Source organism: Myotis myotis, unplaced genomic scaffold, assembly GCF_014108235.1.
Source record: "Myotis myotis isolate mMyoMyo1 unplaced genomic scaffold, mMyoMyo1.p scaffold_m19_p_1, whole genome shotgun sequence".
NCBI lineage: Eukaryota > Metazoa > Chordata > Mammalia > Chiroptera > Vespertilionidae > Myotis > Myotis myotis.
The window spans coordinates 150110929-150136357 of NW_023416313.1; the positions used below are offsets into that span (position 1 = coordinate 150110929).

At 40.8% G+C, this 25429-nt stretch overlaps 3 protein-coding genes across 5 annotated transcripts; all 3 read right to left on the reverse strand.

The window, feature by feature from the left end:
• Positions 1-125: 125 nt before the first annotated feature.
• EDDM3B (epididymal protein 3B) lies at positions 126-4029 on the reverse strand. The gene is given in 5 exon segments (XM_036344770.1): positions 126-172; positions 175-560; positions 562-586; positions 2605-2709; positions 4020-4029. Coding segments are annotated over 5 exon segments (573 nt in total).
• A 132-nt stretch (positions 4030-4161) lies between these two features.
• On the reverse strand, positions 4162-25220 carry LOC118649079 (ribonuclease 4-like). 3 transcript variants are annotated; one of them, XM_036295877.1, is made up of 3 exons: positions 23222-23267; positions 12921-13018; positions 4162-4840 (listed from the first exon to the last, which is right to left on the reverse strand). In XM_036295877.1, the coding sequence occupies exon 3, from the start codon at positions 4821-4823 to the stop codon at positions 4383-4385; it is 441 nt and encodes a 146-aa protein (XP_036151770.1). In that variant the 5' UTR covers positions 4824-4840; positions 12921-13018; positions 23222-23267; the 3' UTR covers positions 4162-4382. The 3 variants fall into 3 exon arrangements, with proteins under 3 accessions (XP_036151770.1, XP_036151779.1, XP_036151761.1); XM_036295886.1 differs by lacking the exons at positions 12921-13018; positions 23222-23267 and adding an exon at positions 25106-25220; XM_036295868.1 differs by lacking the exon at positions 12921-13018 and having other exon boundaries at positions 23222-23302.
• On the reverse strand, positions 16788-25204 carry LOC118649094 (angiogenin-like). The gene is given in 3 exon segments (XM_036295898.1): positions 16788-17290; positions 17293-17424; positions 25106-25204. Coding segments are annotated over 2 exon segments (432 nt in total). The 5' UTR covers positions 17408-17424; positions 25106-25204; the 3' UTR covers positions 16788-16973.
• Positions 25221-25429: the final 209 nt, after the last annotated feature.

Genomic DNA, 25429 nt, shown 5'->3' on the forward strand with positions numbered 1-25429 from the left:
TAAGTGGTTGGAAAACATTGGCACATAAATGCAAAGTAGTGATTAGTAAGGGCTATTCATGTGAGCAGGGCCCACCACTTGGAAAACACTAATTACTCTATTAAAACCAGGTGTGGGTAGACTTTCTAGTTACTGACAACCTCTAACAACAGGATGTCCTCTATGCTATCAACCCATTCATGCCACAATGGAATTCAATGTAGCTGTGGCCCCTGTGCTCTTTGTAGCCCTTTTTGTTATTCCCCTGGTAACACTTGATTATTTTGAAGGGATACTGGACCCATATATATACATTTCTGTAGTAATCTCTCCAGTTCCTGATGCATATGTGCTCAATTTTGTGCCAGAAGGTATAGATGAAGAGGTGATAGTTCCTGTCTTTTGGAGCTTCTCTTTCTCTCATGAGATCATTGCATCTGTACTCATTGAATTCCCAGCTTGCGCTCAGATGGTATTATTTCATGAATTCCCTACCTGAAATGTTCTGGCAATGTACATGGATTCTACATAAGGGGAACAGCAGGAGCAAGAGAGGACCTAGGACCTTTAGAGAGAATGACTTCTGTCACTAGGATCACTTGTGGGTCTACATGGAAGAGAGAGGAAAACATAATTGCAACACTGCCCTGAGCTGAGCTCCACCTTAAAATTCCGTTCCCTGCCAATGTAGATATTTAGGCTCAATTTTACTATTTGGTTGCAGAGTAGAAGATGATAAATCTCATTAGATAATTACATTTACAATTACTGAAAATATGCTAGAGCCTGAGTGAGACAAGCACAAAATTGTAGAAAATAGATGACGTTTATTTTGAGAATTCCAAACACCTCTTTACCCAAAACAAGGAGCATTCTAGCTAGCTCTGTTTTACAGTCCAGATGGGTTCTCATAAGAAAGTGTGTCTGAAAGAGAATGTTATTTTAAATTTTATGTCTGTGAAGTAGAAAAGATTGTCACCCTTTAAGGCAGTGGTTCTCAACCTTCCTAATGCTGCAACCCTTTAATACAGTTCCTCATGTTGTGGTGACCCCCAATTTCATTGTTACAAATTGAACATAATTAAAGCATAGTGATTAATCACAAACACAATATGTAATTATGTATGTTTTCTGATGGTCTTAGGCGACCCACATGAAAGGGTCATTCGACCCCCAAAGGGGTCGCGACCCACAGGTTGAGAACCACTGCTTTAAGGGAATGTAGAAGATGAGTAGACTTGGGAAACGTTTTCCAAGAAGGAAGGCTTTGGCTCTCTGAAATCCCAGGCTGCAATTAAAACTGACTCTTCAAGTGGGGTACTTATCTCATCTTGACTTCCTTATAGCACTTCCCCAATGCCTGCCTGAAACATGGTAGCACTTCTGACTGCCCACTTGCCTTCTCTGAGGCCATTTTCCTAATTATCATCATGCTGAATGATCTTGATTTGCCATTAAGAATACCATCATAAAGTTTTGAAATAGTATTCTAAGCAACCAAGTACCAATATTGACACTGCCATCACAGGAGCTACTCTGGTCAAAATCAGGGCCTAGAGATGTTTGAAAAAGTCTCCCTTTTAAACCAGCTCCCTGTCCTCGGTTACCACAAGGAGTTAACCTGGCCCTACAGAAACTGTAACCTGATTCTCAGTATCTCAGAATTGGTGTCCTCAAATGAGCCTAATAGTAGCTCCCTTATGACCTGTGAGAGTCTAATGGGATTTGTGTAACAGCACTTTTGGGGGTCTCCAGTGCTCTGTCAGGCACAGAACAAAGGATAGGCAGGTTCTCATTGGTGCCACCCTATCCCTAGTTCAAATGGCCTAAACAGGATGAGAAGACCAAGATTTAAACTGCTTCAATGTATTATGCTTGAAAATATTGGGGAGGAAAAGAGGTGTGAATTAGTTAGATTAATGCTGAGTTAAATTCAGGTCTTTGCTTGTTACAAGTTGGATCACTGCATTCTCAACTCTACCACCTAGAAGGTCAAGCAAGCCCATTCCAGTGTTCCTGGGCCTTTCCCCCAGCCATGCTCAGTACCAACCCTTCTAACTCTAACTTGCCTTATTCAGATTCCATACTCACCTTCACAGGTCCGTGGGGATTAGTGTGTGAATCTAAAGAGCAGAGTCAGTGTCCTTTCCCTTTTCTTAGAGCTAAGAAGTCGAGGCAGTGAAGAAAGGAATAGATGTGGGAGGGGCAATGTTCCAACTGATTGGCAGTGGTGGAGGGGGAAGGGGGGACAGCCTTACTCTGTGTACCTGTTTATCTCCTCATCTAGAACACTGGGGGTCACTCTGAGAAGAGCCTGGAGCAAAGGGGTCACACATCAAAGACAGTCTTCTGGGTACAAAGGAATGGCAAGGCCCTGGGGGCAGGAGTTAAAGAACAAAATTCAACCAAGTAAGTTTGAAGATCTAATTGGCTGTACTAAGCAATTCAGGAATTGGGCAGCATGCCATCTAGCAACTAGAAAGGTGCTTTGGTGAGTTGTACAAAATGGAAGGTTTTTATAGGCAGAAAGACAGTGGGACTGTGTACGTAAAGACTGGATTATTTTAAGCAAGGACACCTTCGTTCAGGGGAAGGCAGGGGGTCATATCAGGCAGATTACCTTACCAGTGCTGATCAGGAAATTCCAAATTGATTGGTTTACAATTCCACCTCTGGAAGAGGCTGAAACTGAAATTTGGTTATTTATTAAGTTTGTGTTTGGTGACAAGGCTTAACAAAAATGACTCACAATTTTATTGATGATTTTTCATGTTTATGATTTTTTGATTTTATAATGGTGTGAAAGCAATATGCATTCAGTAGAAACTGCCTGGCCTAAGCTATGATGTTCAGTAGTGCTGAAGAGAATGGAGGTGCAAACAGTCCAAAATGGAGTCACATTAGCTTTGATTGTAGTGATTCTTGCACAATGCATATGTATACTGAATCAGGTTGCACATCTTAAATATAAACAATGTATATCTGCTATAATTTAAGTATTTTCAGTTTAGTCCTTTCACACACACACACACACACACACACACACACACACACACACACACACACATGCAAATGCACACACATATACACATGTGCGCGCACACACTCTTAGATACATACTTCCCTTATTTAGCCACTGGTGTCTTCATACATCTCTGTTCCCCAATTTGTTTCAAAATATTCAAAAGGAGAAGGGAGGGGTGTGAGAATTGTCTTTAGTAAATAACACAGATGTTTCTGTGTCCTGGTCATAGATCCTATAGGCTTTTTTTTTCATGGACCAGTTTTTGAGGGTATTAAAGTGTTGGTGCATGTTTATAAACTAGAAAATAAGAGGGTAGAAGAAAAAAAATCCCACACAAGAACAATAGCACCATCTTCACAGATATCTGTAGTTTAAGTTTTTGTTTAAAATATATTTTAATTGATTTCAGAGAGGAAGAGCAATAGAAACATCAATGATGAGAGTGAATCACTGACTGGTTGCCTCTTGCATGCCCCACAAGGGGGACTGGCCTGCAACCGGGCATGTGCCCTGACCTGGAATTGAACTGTTGATCTCCTGGCTCATAGATCGATGCTCAACCACTGAGCCATGCTGGCTGGGCTCGAGTTCTTTATTAAACGGAAAACATGAAAAATCTTTCCAGTCAGGAAGAGTGAATGAGTCTTAATGACCTAGTCTAGTGCATTGTTAATACTTTGACTTGCTACAGTGATAGAAAAGTTTGGGAAGAGAAAAAATATTCTTTGTATCATAATCTTATTAGACCCAAACATAACAAAGTTGACAAATTACACAGACAGAGCTCTCATTTTCCCAGTTTATATTTCCAAATTTTTAATGCTTCCCCCAACAGCTGACTGCTGGGAATACCAAAAAGCAGATACTTTCAAAACACTCCTATGTGTTGAAGTAGAAAAAGTCCTGGATTAGTAGCCAGTTGAAATGGATTTTTTGCTTCAGCTTTTCCACTAACTTCAAGGTTGTTAGCAAATCTTTTAACTTTGGGCCCTATATGTAGTGACATCAACATTACAGGGTGTCATGGTATTAAAATGAGATAGCTGAGATGGAAGCACCTTAAATTACTTGCAATGGTATATCATCCACATAATGACTTAATTCCAGAGAATAGGATGTGAGAGGGTTAAGCTGACCAGTATTATAAAAGGAAGCAGAAGAATTTACTGAAAAGTTTATTATAGAAAAGCCCACACCCAAATTAGGTTTATGCCTCCATTTCTCTTTGATACATTTAAGAGAATTGGTTATATAGAGAAAAAGAAGTAGATATAACCAGAGAAGACAGAACCTGAGACAGCTCAAATGCATTACTCATTGCTATTCAAGGAGTAAGCTAAAGGCCAACCACAGGGCCATACCCCCTTCAGGGTAGTATCTATCTGTCAAAGTGCACAGGCACCGGGGGGTTACCCTCACAGGCAATGACAACACGCCTAGTGCTGGCCCTGGCCCCATATCTGCAGTTGGGGGCTGGGGAACTTCCTGTATCTCTGCAATCTGTAACACTCACTACACCCTCATGGCAGTTCATCTTGCCATTCTTGCACTGGATGTTGGTGGTGCTGCAGATGCTACGAATGTTCCAGATGTCTTCATGGATGAAGGTGTTGAACTGCTTGCAACGAAACTGAGTCATCCTCCGTCTTTGCATCATCAAGTTACAGTATTTAATGTCGCCACCTGTCACTGTAGGATCCACATGTTGCCGCAGGAATCGTTGGTACGTGGACTGGCCATAGGAGGGCTGCACCAGCCCCAGCCCCAGCAGGGTCAGTAGCGAGAGCAGAAGCAATGAAAGGGTCTTCTGGAGAGCCATCACTGCCTTGGAAGTGCCTGGAGAGAAACCAAGAGGTAGGAGAAAGGAAGGTAACACATGGGCATCAGAGAGAGGAGTTGAGAATGGCAAGCTGATATTTCCTCAACTCTATAGTCTACTCTTCCTCCCCACTTCTCTGCTCACAACATTTCTCATCACTGCTTCCCCAAGAGTAAAAAGTTTGCAAACAGGATCTTCTCTGCAAGCAAGAGCTTTTCTCTTATAGAGAGATGGCGCTGTAGCCAGTACAGTGACTCAGGGTAGAGACTGATGGGCTGGATGTCCAGGTGTATGTGTCCTGTATGGTAAGGGTGTGAAAAGGGAGAAAAGGCAGATCTAAATGACACTGGAGTTGTCTGTCTCTTGAGGAAATTTTCTAGTCATGTGATCTTAGGAGAGTGTTTGGTTCCCTGGAGACTCTGATTCCCAAAAGTTTGGATAGACAGGATATGCCAATGAGAGTTTATGAACTGATTTTAATTCCTGACATCTGGGAATTGAGGAAGGTGTGGAAAAAGGATAGAGTAACATTTAGGGTTAGCCTTTCCTTTCATGAGTCTTTTTTTTTTAAATTAAGTATTTTTTTCCCCAATTACAGTTGACGTATCTATCTATCTATCTATCTATCTATCTATCTATCTATCTATATATATATATATAAAGAGGTAATATGTTAATTGATCCTAACAGTGTCCCAGTCACTACTGGTCAATGGGCTATGTGTTCAGAGGAGCTCATGGGCTGGGACGGGGGTGGGGACTTCTGCCCCCAGCAGAGGGGTGTGCAGGCCTGCCCAGCTCTAACATCACGCTGCCACGGAGGCGGAGGCAGCTCCCGAGGGAGGCACATGCAGGCAAGAGCTAGTGGGACTTTTTGCATACATATGTGTGTTTGGATGTCCTTCTGATGCAGACAAATTATGGGATGAGAATGAATCTCATTTTATTGAAGATTTTTGTTGGAAATTACACCAAAGTGAAGGTGCCTGTATAAACTGTGTAATGCATGCACTTAATGAAATTCAAGAGGTATTCACATTACATGGAATGAAATGTTCACATTTCAAACTTCTGGACTGTCTTTTATTAATGAATACAAATACATGTGATGAATCATATGAGCGACAACAAGCAGAGGTTTTTTAAAAAATATATTTTATTGATTTTTTACTGAGATGAAGGGAGAGGGATAGAGAACTAGAAACATTGATGAGAGAGAAACATCAATCAGCTGCCTCATGCACACCTCCTACTGGGGATGTGCCTGCAACCAAGGTATATGCCCTTGACCGGAATCGAACTTGGGATCTTTCAGTGCGCAGGCTGACCCTCTATCCACTGAACCAAACCGGTTAGGGTGACAGGCAGGGGTTTTGATAAATTCTCTGAATGATGAACATTTGGCAGCCTTTCAGACTATAACTTCAGCCATCAAAGATCAAACTGTACACCCCAAATGCTTTTTCTTAGATGGTCCAGGTGATAGTGGAAAAACATACCTTTATAAAGTTTTAATACATTATATTAGAGGTCGTGGTAGTACTGTTTTACCCACAGTATCTATAGGAGTTGCTGCAAATTTACTTCATGGTGGAAGAACCTTTCATTCCCAATATAAATTACCAATTCCATTAAAGGAAACTTCAATTTCTAGACTCGATAGAAAGAGTGAAGTTGCTAAAGCCATTATAAAGGCCAAATGGAAAAAACCAAGATGGCAGCATAAGTAAACACCGGAGTTTGCTGTCTCGAACAACCACTTCAAAAATACAACTACAAGACGGAATGGACATCATCCAGAACCACAGGAAGGCTGGCTGAGTGGAAATTCTACAACTAGAAGGAAAGAGAAAAGCATACCGAGACTCAGAGGAAGCGCAGTATGGAAGTAAAATACTAAGGTGCAGAGGTGCATGTGGAGTGGGCTGGCTGCTGAGGGCGCCAATTGGGAGGGAGTCTCAGGCTCTGAGCTCCAGTTCCGGGCAAGTCTCTAGGGACCCAGACTCATACAGGAGAAGTGGGACTGTCTGGCATCGGTTGGAACCCCAGGGCAGCTTTCTCTCCGAGGGGCTTGCAGCAATTACTGGGACATTGAGAAGCAAAGCCTCTGAGGGCAGGACTCAGAGCAGCCATAACTGCTAGCCCCGCCCTGTTGATCCCTTGGGACCTGCCCTGCCCAAGCCCTGCAGGGAGGCTTTTGCTGGATAGCCTCAGGAAAAGGCTAGATTAGCACCTCCCTAGAGATCCAGGAGCCAGGAAGCCCAGAGGTCAGAGTGGGACCATCCAGTTTGCAGCTCCTTGGAACCATAAAAGACACACTCAGGGGGCAGACTCAGTGAGCACCAAAGCCCCATTGAAGCAAGTCTTGCCCCAGAGGGGTGTCTCCAGCACAGAAGTTCTCCCACTGCAGACACAGCAGATTCTCACAACCAATTGGCCTGGAGGTCAATTCCTCCCAGTGGTAACTACAACAATCAAGGATTAACTACAACAAGACTGTGCACAAAGCCCACAAGGGGGTGCACCAAGAGTGTCTACCTCAGGTAATTGGGACACTTAGCACAGAAAGTCACTCTGTCGACACAGCGAAGCATAAAAAATGCCAAGACAAAGAAAAAGGACACAAATGACAGAAATGGAGGAAAGCAAACTGCTGGATATAGAGTTCAAAACCACACTTTTAAGGTCTTTAAAGAACTGTCTAGAAGCCGCCGATAAACTTAGTAAGGCCCTTGAAAAGACTGGTGAGGCAGCCAATAAATGTAGTGAGATCCCCAGGAAAACTAATGAGACCCTCAATGTTGTGATAAAGGACTAACTAGAAATTAAGCATACACTGACTGAAATAAAGAATATTATACAGACTCCCAACAGCAGACCAGAGGATCGCAAGAATCAAGTCAAAGATTTGAAATACGAAGAAGCAAAAAACACCCAACCAGAAAAGCAAAATGAAAAAAGAATCCGAAAATACGAAGATAGTGTAAGGAGCCTCTGGGACAGCTTCAAGCGTACCAACATCCGAATTATAGGGGTGCCAGAAGATGAGAGACAGCAAGATATTGAAAACCTATTTGAAGAAATAATGACAGAAAACTTCCCCTACCTGGTGAAAGAAATAGACTTACAAGTCCAGGAAGCATAGAGAACCCCAAACAATAGGAATCCAAAGAGGACCACACCAAGACACATCATAATTAAAATGCCAAGAGCAAAAGATAAAGAGAGTATCCTAGAAGCAGCAAGAGAAAGAAAGTCAGTTACCTACAAGGGAGTACCCATACGACTGTCAGCTGATTTTTCAACAGAAACCATGCAGGCCAGAAGGGAGTGGCAAGAAATATTCAAAGTGATGAATGCCAAGAATCTACAACCAAGATTACTTTATCCAGCAAAGCTATCATTCAGAAGTGAAGGTCAGATAAAGAGCTTCACAGATAAGAAAAAGCTAAAGGAGTTCATCACCACCAAACCAGTATTATATGAAATGCTGAAAGGTATCCTTTAAGAAGAGGAAGAGGAAGAAAAAGGTAAAGATACAAATTATGAACAACAAATACACATCTATCAACAAGTGAATCTAAAAATCAAGTGAATGAATAATCTGATGAACAGTATGAACTGTGATTGTAATAGAATCAGGGACATAGAAAGGGAATGGACTGACTATTCTTGGGGTGCGGGGGTAAGGGTGTGGGGGGTGCGGGAAGAGATTGGACAATAATTGTGAACCTATGAGATGAGGACAGTGGGTGGGAACTGGGTGGAGGGGAGTTATGGTGGGAAAAAAGAGGAACCAATGTAATAATCTGAACAATAAAGATTTAATTAAAAAAAGAAAGAAATGCAAGTTGCTGTACTATTAAAAAAAAAAAAAAAAAAAAAAAAAAAAGAAATGCCAATGATAGCCAAATCTCTGTGTTTAAAAATTGATTTCTCAGCCAAGGATTCAAATACCGAAATTATAAGCACACACTTCTGTTTAGGGCCTTGGATATGAACCAAGTTTTATTCCTATCAGAAAGGGGATATTTTAAAACCCGAATTAATAAGAATAAAATAAGAATTTGGAAAAAAAAAAAAAGCCAACTGTCTCATTATTGATGAATGCACCATGGCATCCAGTCATGCTAGAAATGCCATTACTAAGAGAAATTATGAATTTGGATGCTGCATTTGGTGGGAAAGTTCTCCTTCTCGCAGGGGATTTTCGACAATGTCTCAGTATTGTACCGCATGCTATGTGATCAGCCATAGTACAAATAAATTTAAGGTACTGTAATGTTTGGGGATGTTTCAGAAAGTTGTCTCTTAAAACAAACATGAGATCAGAGGATTCTGCTTATAGTAGATGGTTAGGAAAACTTGGGGATGGCAAACTTGATAGTAGTTTTCATTTAGGAATGTATATTATTGAAATCCCCTGTGAAATGATTTGTAACGGATCTATTATTGAAGCCACCTTTGGAAATATTATATCTATAGATAATATTAAAAAGATATCTAAACGTGCAATTCTTTATCCAAAAAATGAGCACATTCAAAAATAAAATGAAGAAATTTTGGATATATTCGATGGAGATTTTCACACATAATTGAGTGATGATTCCATTGATTCAACAGATGATGAAAAGGAAATTTTTCCCATTGAATTTCTTAATAGTATCACTCCTTTGGGAATGCCGTGTCATAAATTAAAATTGAAAGTGGGTGCAAATCATCATGTTATTGAGAAATCTTAGTAGTAAATGGGGTCTTTGTAATGTTACTAGATTTATTATCAAAAGATTACGACCTGCCGAAACCGGTTTGGCTCAGTGGATAGAGCGTTGGCCTGCGGACTGAAGGGTCCCAGGTTCGGTTCCGGTCGGGGGCGTGTGCCTGGGTTGCGGGCACATCCCCAGTGGGAGATGTGCAGGAGGCAGCTGATCAATGTTTCTCTCTCATCGATGTTTCTGACTCTCTATCTCTCTCCCTTCCTCTCTGTGAAGGATCAATGAAATATATTTAAAAAAAAAAGAAAAAAAAAAGATTACGACCTAACATTATCAAAGCTGATGTATTAACAGGATCTGCAGAGGGAGAGGTTGTTCTGATTCCAAAAATTGATTTGTCCCCATCTGACACTGACCTCCCATTTAAATTAATTCTACAACAGTTTTCCATGGTGCCAGAATTTGCGATGACTATTAATAAATCACAAGGACAAACTCTAGACAGAGTAGGAATATTCCTACCTGAACCCATGTTTTTGGACATGGTCAGTTATATGTTGCTTTCTCTTGAGTTCAAAGAACATGTGATGTTAAAGTTAAAGTTGTAAATACTTCATCACAAGGGAAATTAGTCAAGCACTCTGAAAGTGTTTTCACTCTTAATGTGGTATACAGGGAGATATTAGAATAAGTTTAGTCAATTTATCAGTCATTTTTGTATCACTGTTGTTTTTATATCATGTTTTTGTTGTTTTTATATCATGTCTTTGTTGTTATTATATCATTTTGTTATTGTTTATTTATTAATAAATTTATATATTATTTTATATACATTTTACTAATTTTCTTTCATCTCTGACACTTCTATTAGAGAGAAAGGGCAAATAGAAATATTAAAATATTTCTCTAATTAATTCCCTTTTAATGTGCACGAATTTCATGCACTGGGCCACTAATAATATTATATTAGTTCTGGTGTACCACATAATGATTAGACATTTATATATCTTACAAAGTGGTCTCTCCATAAACCTAGTACCCACTTGATATCATACATAGTTATTACAATGCTATTGACTATATTCCCTATGCTTACTTGACACCCCCATGGCTATTTTAAAAACTGGCCATGTGTATTTCTTAATTATTTGATATTTTCACTCATGGGCTATATTTTTTTATGGTATTAAAATCAAGTCTTTTTGGAAATCTTCTTACTCCTATAAAAAACCTCACAAAATAAAAATTAGAGTATCCAGCCAAAGGGTTCTGAAGACAGTATATACTGGTTGAGTAAACTAATAAACAAAATGAGGGAATGAGCAAATGAAATAAAATGGGTATAGAGAATGAAGATGTTTCCCAGGTTTGTGGAATTAACTGATAAAATAAATTCTAAAAATAAATCTCAACAGCACAATCTCCACAAAAGAGAACTTGGATTGTCTTTTTTTCCTTGCTGTTTCTTTGCACAACCTAAAAACTAGGCCTTGGTGATATATTCCATCATCATGCATGTATCATTGATACTGTGTCTGTCTTATCAATAGCTGTTGCTAGTCTTCTGTAGTCTCTAATTGCAGACTCATTTTGTTGGCACTTTTTTTAAAAAAAAATATTTTATTGATTTTTTTACAGAGAGGAAAGGAGAGGGATAGAGAGTTAGAAACATCGATCAGGTGCCTCCTGCACACTCCCTAGTGGGTACGTGCCCACAACCAAGCTACATGCCCCTGACTTGAATAGAACCTGGGACCCTTGAGTCCGAAGGCCGACGCTCTATCCGCTGAGCCAAACCGGTCAGGGCTTGTTGGCACTTTTGACAGTGGAAAATAAACATATGTTCTATAGAGCTTAAAAACAACAACACAAAAACTAAACAAAAACCTTCAGAGCCACAACAATGAAAGCATTGCCATATAGTGTCAGAACATTGCTTCTGTTGACCAAGAAAAGAAAACCCAGACCTATCTGGCTCTAAAATCAGTGCTTTTCCCACATTTTCTACAGCCTCTCTGTTTCCACTTCCCAAATATTCATGATATTGAAGACATTTATCTTCAGAGTTGCTTCTCTTTAGGAAAAGAGTTTAATTAAGGGTGAAGTAGGGGAGGAGTGGAAGTGGGAATTGCTCACCAACACCAGCTAGCTAGATCCTGCCACCTGATGGTCACTCCTGGGATTGGCATGAACTCATGAACTGTGAATCTCCTTGACCATGGCAATGAGGCAGGGCTGACTCACTAGAGCAGTGATTTTCAACCTTTTTCATCTCATGGCACACATAAACTAAATACTAAAATTCTGCAGCACACCAAAAAATATATTATTTGTCAATCTGACAAAATAAATAGGTATAATTTTGATTCATTCACACCAGGCAGCTATTGTGTTGGTTGTCATTTTTTAATTTGACAATCTAAGGGAAAAGAGGTCAGTGCTCCTGACTAAATAGTCAGGTATTGCATGTTTTAAAAATTCTCGCGGCACACCAGTTGAAAATCGCTGTACTAGAGCAAATAAAATTAACCTCTGACTCAATAGGAAGTGAGCAACCCAAAACAGAAAGGACAATTTTGTGAGGGTCATACAGACCCATTTTTTACACATGCAGTTGAAGGGCTGATCGTAGCTGAAGTCCTGGTTTGATGTACATGGGTACTACTGTCCTTTGTTTTCAAAGATGCTGCTTCATGACAGCAAGTCACACTGTCTGGGTGACTGAAATGGCTGATTAGGGACCTGCATACCAGTTTCATACATAACTTCATTCTTTAAAATGCTATCTCCTGCAGCAGAGGAAACTAGTTAGAGGTTAAAGCTGGAGTGTGAAGAGTCATTGAATATCATGCTAAAGAGAAGGAGCCCCCAGAACTTGGAAAGCAAGGGGGAACCCAGGACTTCCTGTCAGGTCTCCTTAGGTTGGAAAAGATGACCGGATTTCACTGATTTAGTGTTAATCTGTGAACATGTTTGCAGTTTAGAAGTCTGCATCTAAATTCTGTGCGTCGTTGGGCATTTTAAGTTGAAAACCAGACGGAGATGCAAGGTCGGACTACGATGAGGAAAATGCATGTGAGAAATGCAAGTGTCAAGGGTTATTTGATCTCCTGCCATGGCTGGTGCTAATAAAAATACTGTGATCTGCTGTAGGCCCACACTGTTTGGGGTTTTACCCAGTTTTTGTGGTTCTTGTTTCCATCTTGGTATCAGGCCCCCGTGAGGTACTGATGTCCTTCCACTATGTATACAGGTTTGGTCTGAAGGCACTGTTGGATTCCAGAGACACATTGACTCAACATTCTTAAGCCCAGGCGTTACGCAAGTATAAAATTTGGAGGTCATTAATTGAAGCGAAATAAAGGGAAATGAGAAAAGGAAACCTCAGAGTCTGCCAGAGTGGAAATCCACTTCTCTGTCTTTAAGGGAAATTGCTGCCGGGGACATGGACTGCATCACCACTGCCTCTTGACAGGTTCACCTTGGAGAGACACAAATTAAATCCTTTCAGTTGCTGTTTTGAAGCTAAAAGTGTTTGACCGGTTCAGCCTCTGAATGGTGTTTAAGGAATAAAGAGAAAAGAGCAGGAAGTTCTAATTGGCAAATTACTCCTTGTTATTTAGTTTGGCTTCCAAGTTGGAAATTCCAATAATGAGGAGCTTTGTGGGACTTGCCCTTGAGCAGAACCAGGGGGCTTTTTGTTCAATTACTATTTAATGTGGAGCTATTCAAGAAACATATTGTAACATTTAAGCCATCACTTTCTATTATACAAATATTGTCAAATAATGATTTTTAAATCTCTCTCTGTGGATGCTTTTATGATTCGGAACTGTCTAAGTGAAGTGTAAATTGTAAATAAGACATAAATGGATTTTTCTTGGTGTTATTTAAAAAAAAAAAAAATAAAATAAAATGCTATCTCCTATAGTCACAGCCACCTTTTGCCTATATACAAAAAGCTAGAAAGCTCTATGCCACATACCAGTGCCTATAGCTGTAGATATGAGATATGAGAGCAGGGATAAATGATGCTTGATTATCTCCGCATCTTTAGACTAATGGATAGAATTCCTGAAGGCACACTTAGCACTTGGGTGATAGCTTCATCACAACAATACACTTTGGGTTATTTTCCCCAAATCTAATCTTGCATGGTTAATCTTTCACCTCCAGTTTTGCATGGTTTTGTCTACATTTTCTAATCCTGCTTCTTTGTGTCCAAGATATGATTTAGAAAGTTAACTGGCTACAGGGATGACCTAAACTATTCATGCAAGAGCAAACCCACAGCATCAGCCATGATAACGAACTAATTTAACAAGACATCAACAAATATTTGCCAACAGAAGTCCAATGTAGACATCAATGATTGTATCTTAAGGCTGTAGCTTCAACAGAAAATGAAATGATTCCCAAACTATCCCAACATATACTTTTTGGTCAGAGCTTACCCCAAAGGTTCTCTCCACTCTATGATATTGATTCTCAATAAGAACTTCTTTTGATACTGTGATCCCAAAGACTTAGCTCTGCCACATTAACTATATGATCTTGGGGAAATTGATTCACCTCTCTCAGCGTTATTACTCTTAAGTAAGTGAGCATAATAATACGTTTCACTTAGGGATCTTAGAAAGAATAAATGATAAAATCAATGTTAAGTACTTATCATAATGCCAGGTATATGGTAGGTGCTCAGTGTCAGAAACATGCCTCTGATTCAGACTTTATAGAAAAGAAATATCACGTGGCCAGGCAGTTACTGAATTTCCCTAGAGCAAACAGGTTGTGGGGAGTGGGGAGAAGGTATGAGAACTGTGCACGTGGCTGATAGCACATTTTTCCAAGAAGATACCCCTAAACAAAGGGAGGTGGAGTCAACTAGAAAGGTCTCAGCCAAAATTAGAAAAGAAAAGAAAAGAAAAGAAAAGAAGAAAAGAAAAGGGTCTCAGCCAACATTTTAAATGGCAAATGGGAGACAACAAGACCTAGGCAATGTATGAAGAAACAGGTGACCACAAAGGACTCAGTCAATGAGGAACCAAAGGAGGGACTCATAAATAGTCTATGTTCCCCTCCCAACTTGTGTGCCATATGATGGACACCCACTCTTGAGAGTGTTATTAAAAGTCTCATTTTTGCCATGTTTCTGTTTCTCAGTCTATCATTTCAAATTCAGACAGGTGAGCCATTTCTCAAAATTTGGGGGCGTGTCTGGGATATCTGTGCCCAGACTAGGAAGGGACCCTGGTTGAAGGGTAGGCACGTCCCACCCAATTTTGGGTAGCCCTTTGCCTGGGCCCTGTCTCTTTGCAGTGGCCATAGATAAGTCCGAGACTGTTTTTCTTTGGAAGGTGGTGAAAATGATACAAAGAGGGTACATTCCCAGCAACCAGGCAAGTCTCATGCATGGGCCAAGGTGGAAATACCATCTTGGTGGTTGGGTATCCTTGGAGGTTGGGTCTATGTGACTGGGAAATGTCTGACACATAAAGCAAGTGCGGAGTTCTGATCTGCTCTTCTGCTCTCCCACAAGGGAAATGGCCAGAGAGGGACAAAACGGATCTTGGGGTGTGTGAGACATCTAATTGGGGGATTGAGCACAGTGCGAGACATCTTCAATATGGGGGACTGAGCAGGAACAGAGTCACAAGGGACTTTCCGAGGATGGGGAACAAAAATTCTATCTAGGCCTAGATAGAATTCTTCCCCAAATAGTCTATTTTGGAGAATGCTGAGGTTCAGTGGAGGGACAGTCCCTGAACCAGGGTCAGGAGATATTGCTTTGCTTTGGTGGTTTTTTTAATGCAGGGCACCCTGTGGTATAAATTTTAGTGCATTGTGCGCACCTGGATAAGAGCGGTTCTGTTGGTGTTTTGTGTTTCTTTATTGTTTAGTTTAATTTGTTTAAAGGTGGGGCATGTCCTGCTTTGGGGAAGCCCAGTTATGTGTATCGAGGATGAACACGGGACAGAGATTGTCAGAATGTACTCTTCCTGCTCTTCCTCTCAGAGTGTCAGTCACCAGAAACTCTTAGCTAGTGAGATTTCTGTCTGTGTGTCTAATGTAATTGTGGCTTTCTATCTTTTGGGGACTTTAGTTTTCTGTTCACTGGTTTATGAATATAGGGACCAAGATTACACAGGGAAGTAGGAATTATGGGCATGGGGAAGTGAGCAATGCAGTCTGGGTTGGGACTCCATTGTTTGGGCAACAAGGTTAATGTTTCCATGGTAATAGGCAGTTCTTAAATAAGAATGTACCACATTCCAAGGAGGGAGGGGATGTATGACACCCAACCAGGTGGTATGTCCTGGTTAGGCAATCATGTCTAACAGATTAATATTTCCCATAACAATTACTAGTCCCCAATGTTCTATTTTTGCCCATAACACTGGGGCGAACAGCTCTATAGAAAAACCCTCCAGAAATAGCAGTGAAGGTGGGCAGGGGAGAGGCAACTCCTGTTTTCATAAAGGAAAATAAAATAAAATTGCATTTTCACATTAAATCCACTGAAGGCCAATGAGTTATCCCTGTTACAAAATCTGCCAAGAAAATGCCTTGGATAAAAACAATTAGTTTTAAAATCACAACATTGTTAAAACATAATAAACAGATGTAATTAAAATAAAGGGTTTATGATAAAGCTTTTTCAATGATATATATACATACCTAAATATAGTTTTCCAAAGTATTTTGGTACCTTAAAACTTTGGAGTTTGCTGGGTTAAATAGTAAAAAAATTTAAAGATCTAGGTATGTTGGAATAATGGGATACTGAAATATTCATCTGAGTTTGCCTCATATAGAGAATTTAGAGGATATATTTGAATCCATTAATGAATATGCCTTTTGTTTTATTTGAAATATATCTTTAAAACTGTGAAAACTTAAGAGAGAGGTAGATAAAGTTTAATTAATCTGTTGGTATTTAGTTCTAAACATTACTTCTCAAAGTTTAACATTTGTAAAAGTAATATTGACTTATTTGACAGCAAAAATAATTTGCTCCTCCTGAAAATTCTGCTTAGCAGCCATGTGCCCTGGAATTTCCCAGCTCTGCTGTAAGATGAATTTAACATCCTTACACTCACAAAAAGGGAAAGTCTATCTCCCTGTTGACTGAGAAGGAAGTAACTGATAGGGAAAAAGACATTTGTATTCCATGTAATCCTGTCTGCGGACAGTTGAGTAGAGAAAATGGGGGAAAATCAATAGGCCAAATTGAGGAGAAGACTTTGATGTTTCTTACTGATTTCAGAGACATTTTTATTTGTTAATATATTGTAAAACAGAAAACAAAAGATCCAGGCAGCTCATGTTCTGGGCCCCTGGCAATGAATGTGGCCACCCCTGTTCTAGAGTGTGGAGGGGAAATGCCAGGGATAGAGAGCAGAGCCAACTCTGGGCTAGTGGCCTGCTGGCTATGGTTAGAAAACAGACTCATCAAAGTGGACAGGCAAGCCATGTTCACAGGCAATAACAATGTTTCTGGACCCTGCTGTGGCTCTGTACCGGCAGGGAGGCCGGGTGGACCCTCCTCTGTGCTTGCAAGTAGTGACCTGGAAAGGAGACTTGCTTCTTCTTAAATTTGCCCCATGAGGCACTCCATTCTTATTTCCACAGACAGCCTTGATGTTATTCTTGTTGCCATGAATAAAGGTGTTGGTTGCTTTGCAGGGTGAAGTCAAACCTCGTCTCTTCATCATGGTATCACAGTATGCGTCATTCCGGCCACTTGGTTTGCATCATAGTGCTGGTCCAGGAAGTGTCTGTACCTGTAGTCATCCTGAGCCAGGGTCGGTGGGGTCAGACAGGGCCCCAGCATGAAGACCAACAACAGGGGACCCAGGCCTATCATCATCTCTTCCAACAAGGCTCCTGCCCAGGGCAAAAGGTATGGTAGGACAAATTAGGCTAAAAGGGCAAATGAGACTAAAAGGACAGGGACCTGCTGGGCTAGTGACAGCGCATCATGAGTCCAGTATCCTCAGTCACCTAAATTATATCTTTTCTCTTCTATTCTTCATTAATCTCACATTTCTTGTCAATCCATTCATTTGGAAAATCAATGTTTCCTGAACACAACTTCCTGTCCCAACCATTCTTTCATATTCCTTAAGACTCACTGAGTACTTACCTTTCTATCAGTCATAGCATGCACTATCCATTCACAGTCTTTTAAATTCATTTGTTAATTAATTGAATAAAAAACGTTACATAAGCTCCTCTGGGTACAAGGCACTGTGCTAGGTCCTGGCACACAGAGACCATTAAGATATACCCAAATCCTCCCTAAAAGGAGATGTAGCATCCATGGGGAAGGAATAGGAGCTCCAGTTCATTGAAATAAAACAGTAAGATAGGAAGCCTATAAAGAAGATGGACTTTAAAAAAATATGTTTTATTGATTTTAGAGAGAAAGGAAGGGAGGGGAGAGAAAGAGAGAGAGAGAGAGAGAGAGAGAGAGAGAGAGAGAGAGAGAGAGATTGATGTGAGACTGAAACATCCATTGGCTGCCTCCTGTATGCACCAAGACTGAAAATAAACCCACAACCTGGGTATATGCCCTGACCAGGTATCAAACTGGCAACCTTTGGAGGATGGGATGACACTCAACCAACTGAGCCACACTGGCCAGGGCAAAGAGGGTCTTCTTAGCCCAGGGAAGCGTCAATCAGAGGTTTGTTAAAGACAAGATTCTAAGTATTCAAGTCCATAAATCAGCTGGCTGTAAGGAGGGCAGTTGAGAGCAGTTTTGCCCTGAGGTGAAGGGAGACAAACCCAATTCCCTAAGAATTAGTTGGTTTGTGGCCAAAGGTGGAATTATTATATACTACTTAGAAAAAAAGCAGAGAGGAGCATGGAAGAATTGATGCAATATTTGGAAGTGGGTCTGGGTCAAATTTTACAGAAGACTGGAGGAAGAGGAATTCAAGCTTATTCTTAGGAACAAGGTGGACTATTCTCAGAGAACACTCATATTTTCTAGTTTTCCCAATAAATGTACATACACTGTTACACAATAGGCAAATGATGTTACTATGTGATAAAACAACAACAAAGAAAGCTTTCATCAAGCCATTTACAGTTTGCTGTAATGATTTTGTAACATCTTCCACAAAAGAAGAATAAGAAAGAGAAGAGGATTGCTGCCATCATCTCTCAAGCGAATTCTGTCTAAACTGTGGAACTCTCCCTTCCCAGGGGTAGTGTGTCACACACACTCAAACGTACCGATCAAGTAAATAGAATGCTTCTTTCTGGAGTATGATTTCATCTCAATGATAGCTATTAAAAACAGAATTAAACAAGCATCTATACTTTAATAGGATAATATGCAAATTGGCCTGGACACCATCACATAACGACCAAACAGCAGGAGGGAGAGGCAGCGAGCTACAAGTGTCTGAGAGCTACATGAAGGTGGGGCAGCAAGCTACTTGCAGCCAAGAGCTATGAGCAGCAGTGGGGGGAGGGGGCGGCCAGCTGAGGCAAGCGGCAGTGAGCTACTCACACACAGATTCGTGCAGAAGGCCACTAGTAGATTATAACAAAATAGAAAACAAATTTCATATTAATGTTAAAAACTTTATGTGTTAAGAAATGTGAAGATTTGAGAATTGAAAAATATTTGGTGTTTCCAGAAAAATATTTGGTAAGTTATAACAATATTTTCAGTTCTTTGGATAAAAATTTAAAGAACATTCAGAGCCTATAAAAACTGTCATATCGCCGAAACCGGTTTGGCTCAGTGGATAGAGCGTCGGCCTGCGGACCGAAAGGTCCAGGGTTCGATTCCGGTCAAGGGCATGTACCTGGGTTGCGGGCACATCCCCAGTGGGAGATGTGCAGGAGGCAGCTGATCGATGTTTCTCTCTCATCGATGTTTCTAACTCTCTATCTCTCTCCCCTCCTCTCTGTAAAAAATCAATAAAATATATTTAAAAAAAAACTGTCATATCTTCCCCCACATTATATCAAATATATGTCAGTGTTCCCACATCCAATAATAAAAGTGACTTTTCACTATAAATTTGAAACTGATTTTTATAATTTTGTTTTTCAAATTGTTTGTGAATGAGCAACTTATTTACTTTATGATTGGCTATGATTTCTTAGCAACCATCACACATAATAAGAAATTCTTACTACGGAAGAAAAATTTGACCTTCAAGTTATTCTCAAGTGTGATGTGATTCATATAAATCCTGAATTAAAAGAAAACAAATGGTACATTTTCATGTACATTAAATTAAATAGTAATCTTTATTTTGAATGTTTCTTATATGTACATCAATAAACATTTTTATGTCAAATATTTTTACATACTTAAAAATGCCACAGGTTCTAGCATTAAGCCTGTGGTATTACTAAACAGCCCTTGGGGTATGACTGTAAATCTAGAAAGACCAGTAAATCCAGGGATCTGATGATTTCATGGGAAGGCATGTGAGAGAGGGAGCAAAGTGAATACTCTTTCTCATCATCATTTAGCAGTGATACATCTTGTCTGTTTCATAATAATGATACACAAATTTGGCACACTGTTGAAGAATACCAAATTATACACTAAGAAAATTTTTGGTCATTCCACAATACTGAAATAAATAGCAGCTGAGAAAAATTCCATTAAGAACATCAATTACAATTTATGATAGAATCAAGTGAAAGCATGTTCTTGGGACTTGAGCAAAAATGTGGTACATGACTGAAGAGGGAAGAGCCAGCCCTAAAAGAATAACAAGTATTCATACATGGCCACTGCTTTAGCACAGCTGCTGGCCTGCCATGCTCCCCATTTGCCAAGCTCTTTACATTTACATGGTGCTTTTTAGTCTTCTGGGTGTGTTTTCTTTTTCTAGTTTTGTGGAAGACCTCATCAAAGTTTTATTGATTTGGATTCATTAAGGTCTCTTGTTCTTCGACAGACAAATATTGTCTTCTAACGTCAAAGGCAATTATAGAATCTCAGACTCCCAAGATGGAACAGGACCTTAGGGTCACCAAGTCAACACCTCTCTGCCTGGGGCCAGAAACCCAGAGTTCAAAATCAGGAAATAGAACCAGAGCTGTAGTAGCCAAAAGAGTCCTTAGGTGGCAGTGGTGGATAGAAATGTTGCCAATGTCTTCCATGCTGTATTGGAGACCAGGGTTCCTGGTAGAAGGTGCCAGTGCTGTACAGGTCGTGGGGATATTGTTGTTCAAAGAAGGGGGTCTGAGCTGCTGGGCCTGTCTGGAGTTTCTGTCTAAATACTCTATGCTTAAATATTAAGACCAAGGACACCCCATTAGATACAGTGTGAAAGCAAAAGTCATAAAGCTCAGGATCTGCCCACAAGGATGTCACAAAATAAAGATATACCTATTTCCAATTTTCTTGGGTATAATTTCCAAGCCTTAATCCATGTATTCCAGGCAAACAATTACCTGTCTGCTTGTCAGTGTTTTTTACTGGTGTATAAGCTACAGGAGGGCGGAGCCCATCTTATTCACCTTGAATCACAGTGCCTGCCTCACAGGAGACCCACAATATTTTTAATTTTTTTTTAGTGATTGACTTAATTTTTCTCTTAAGACTTAAGTTTGTTCATCTATAGAAAGAGAGGTTTGCTATCTCTAAAGTCTGAAATTCCATGGTTCTCATTAAGCATAAGAGAATCTTTTCCAGTTTTAGTAGTGAAAGTGTAGCAGAATTACAGACACAAGGTTGTATAAGTTTAGTTGGTAGACACCTTGTGAAAAAAGTCTATACTAATAAAAAGGTAATATACTAATTAGACCAGACATCTTCCAGACGTCCTTCCAGACAAAGCCATGGTGGCAGGGACCGAGGCAGAGGTGGTTAGGGGCAATTAGGCTGGCAGGTGGGAGCAGTTAGGGGGCGATCAGGCCTGCATGGGAGGGTAGTTAGGGGGCAATCAGGCTGGCAGGGAGGGCAGTTATGGGGTAATCAGGCTGGCAGGGGAGGGCAGTTAGGGGGTGATTAGTCTGGCAGGGGAGGGCAATTAGGGGGAGATCAGGCAGGCAAGGGAGGGCAGTTAGGGGCGTCAGGCCAGCAGGGGAGCAGTTATGGAGTGATCAGGCTGGCAGGGGAATAGTTAGGGGCAACAGGCCAGCAGGCAGAGGTGGTTAGGGGTGTTCAGACAGGATGGCAGGTGAGTGGTTAGCAGCCAGTAGTCCCGGATTGCAAGAGGGATGTCTGACTGCCTGAACCGGCAGTCAGACATCCCCCAAGGGGTCCTGGATTGGAGACTGTGCCAGCAGGGGCTGAGGAACCCTCTTCCTGCACAAATTTCATGCACTGGGCCTCTAGTAGGTGATAAGAAAACCTGTGATCCAATATCACTGAAATGTATCATTTCTTAAGTCTCAGTGTATAAGCCAAATCCACAGACCACCTCTAATTAAGGCCCTAGACTGATGCCACACAGGGGCTTCTATCCTACAAAGCAACTTGCTGGTAGGAGGTTGAAGGCCTCCCATCCCAGCCTGGTGAGGTAAAGGAAAAAATCATTGTTTGCTTCTAACTTGCAGTATTTGCACATTAATTCTGTAAGAACTCAGCTAAATTTTTCTCAGACTTATTGTAATCTTGACTTCCTAAGACATCCAGAAAGCAAATCCCAGTTGGTACACACCATGGCCACCAGTGTCTAATATCTGCTCCCCCACTCACAACTTGCACACTCATATATTCAATCCTAAATTTCCCCAAAAGAGGTAAAATGAATTTGGGAGAAAACAAGTATGAGACAGATTATTTGTGGTGCTGAAGTGAATCTGCCTAGGCCAAGGGTTTAGAACCTCACATCTGGTCGTCAAACTCACTCACACATAACCTTCCATATTCAAGCACATAAGTGTCAGTCAGCTTTTTGTCAGTGAAATATGTCCCCTCTGTTCTTCACACTAACTTTATCATCTGTCTCAAACCAACCCTTTAATCTTCACAAGAATTAATATTCTCTTCCTCTCTCCACAGGCAATGTTTTGTATTCAAGAGGTCCATCCAACTTGACACACTAGGGATTTAACTTGACAGTCTATGATAAGTAACTATGGTTATAATTTCCATACACATGGCTTCACAATTTTATATATTCTAGGGCAGTATCCCTCAAAGTGAAAGCATAACACCCAATGCATACTCCTCCCTTTATCTCTTTTCCTTCTTTCTTCCCTTCAACCTGCCAATGTACCTTCTTTTGATTTTGGATGTGTTCCACTTGGCTCTTAAAGAGTAATGAAAACTTTTTAAAGAAAAAAATTAGTAGGGAAGATTAGAAGAAAACAGAACTAAAAGCATACTTTTGGTTTCTTTCCTCACTGTGCGAGATTTAATGCCTATTCCCTGGGGGAATTCAGATGCCCTTCAGCAAATGGCTTCCCCAGGACTTTGGGGATTTTATCACAATTCAGGAATCCCTCCTAAACCTCCACTTGCTCCCAGTCTCACTAATGTCCCTTCACACACACATATATAGACAATCCCAAAAGAAATCTGCTTTCATTTTAAACTTTACAATCTGATATATGTTTTTTCTTAATTCATAAGCTTAGACCCAGAATCTTTAAAGGGAGAAGAAAAAATGTTTCATTGAAGTTGGTAGATGGCTAGAAATAGTATGTATATATAAACAAACAGAAATAGGTTACTCAGGGGTAAGAATCTTACAAAAATCTGGAAGAGTCCCTCCAACTGAAGATGGTTTCCAGCTCTTTGTTCCTGTAGATGGGTTCCAGCTGTGGGAACTGGACCCCTGTGGTTCTGATTGTATAGCTATCAAATGAACTGGGTGGGGAAACTAGTTCCAAAGACCCCTAATCCTGGCAGAGATATGAAAACTAAGGACACTGCTTGTGCACAACAAGGAGAGTCATTCACCTTTTCTCTGGGCATGACTGGATCAAATATTTACCCATTGGAGTGGATTAAAGATTTGTTCCAGGAGGTAATGTTTGATATTGATAAGCATGGTCCTTTGTCCTGCAGCTGCCCTTTTTCTGATGCTCATGGCTCTTACTCTTGCCCATGACAGGACCAAGGTTTCATTGTTACATAAATGATCTGGATCCAAACGAGGCTGTTTCTGATCTATGGGCCCACTCCAAGAACTGGTCTCCCAGCAGAATGCTGTTCCCCTGCCCTGTCTATTTACCCACATAATTTGATTTCATGAAAGGATGCCATGCCAATAAGTAGGTTATTCATAGGTTTCACAGAACCAGGAAAGCACTTGTAGAGAAGGTTATGTGAGAGTGGTTAGTACCCACTGCCCTTGACCTCAACCTCCCAGCTACTAAGCCTCAGAAACATTCTTGCCATATTTCCTGGGCTTCTTCTTACTTTCATCCTCAGCTGTTCAAAAGAGACTAACCAGGAGCCTCTCCCCTCCCCCGTCCCAATTCTGTTCCCTGTAGCACAGCTGCAAAACTGATTATCTCCTCTGGTAACCACCACTCCTTTAATGGCTAATTGATCTCATTGTCTCTTTATTAGATAGAACACCCTGAGAAAGAATAATTGTCTTTTTCATCTCTGCAGTCTTAGTTTCTAAAACAGTGGCTGACACCTAGGTCCCAAGGGCTTTTTATCATCTTCATGGTCTAAAAATGCATTCTCTGATCTCACTTTGGGGACCCCAACCATGCAAACTCTCCTGGCTTCTCTCAGGGCTCATCAGCACAACTGGGTTTGGTAATGGTTACCAAACAAGGCAGGTAGAGTAGAAAGACTTCCAAGAGTCCCAGGAAGCTCTGCTTCTAGCTTACTGATAAACCCTTAAAACCCACGGATATACCTTCGCTTTGGAGGTATTGTTCCCTGTTCCAAAGCACTCTCTCCCAGGAGAGATTAACTCTTTAAACAGCTTTCAGTGGGTTACACATGCTTGGGCACCTGCTCTGGAGCCTATCTTAGGAACAGTTTTGGTAACTGGAAGGGCCTGAGGATTTAAGGAGCAAGAAAAGTGGATGAGGCAGGTTAATAAAAAACTAGGAAAATTCTCTGCCAATAGAATAAGGGAAATGGAGACAAAATATTTAAACAAAGGGCCAAGCAATCAACAGCCAGCTAATAAATCATAAGACTCTATCTTCCCCAATCAAGGACATGTAGGAGCAAGTGGTTTACACCTCTACTCCCCAACCAGAGAGTGAGTTGCTTAAATCACCCAGTCAGGTAGAAAAATAACAGAGACCCTGTGGTGCCATTAGTGCCAACTAAACCCAAGAACCAAGGAAGTCAGGGGAATAAATAACAACAACAAAAAAGTAATCATGGCCAGACAAATCCAAGATAGAGATAAAGATGATCAGAGAATGATCCCAAAGCCCACTATATGCTCATTTGATACATAAGCATGCTAAAGTACACACCTACAAAGGTAATGAATAATCTGATTGAGGCCTCCCCAAAATTCCCATCTACAGAAAACACATAAAATCCTCAAGACAAAGGACCGAGTGCATGCTCTCCCCTGAGCACACCCTTTCCTCCCTTTCCTCATGTGGGTAATAATATTTTCTCCGAAGCTCTGTGGGCCCTCCTTTTGCCTACCTTTTCAGTGAGCCAAAAGCAGTCCCCACTTGGCTCACTTCTGTCACTCAGACTTTTACTTCTCAGTGATCTAGCAGCCCAGCCCAGGCTCACTTCTGTTACTCTGACTTCCTTTCCTGAGTCTAGGCAAGCCCAGTCGAGGGTCACTTCTGTTACTGTCATCTTGCTTCTTCTATCCTAAGTCCTTCCTTTTTTTTACTAACCGAACCTTTATTAAACATAGTTGCAAAATCAGCTGGGCTTGTGTCTTGAATTATTTCCTACATGAAGTAAAAAACCCACAAATCCCAGACCGTGCCTGGGCAAACCTGCCTTGGCCCAGTC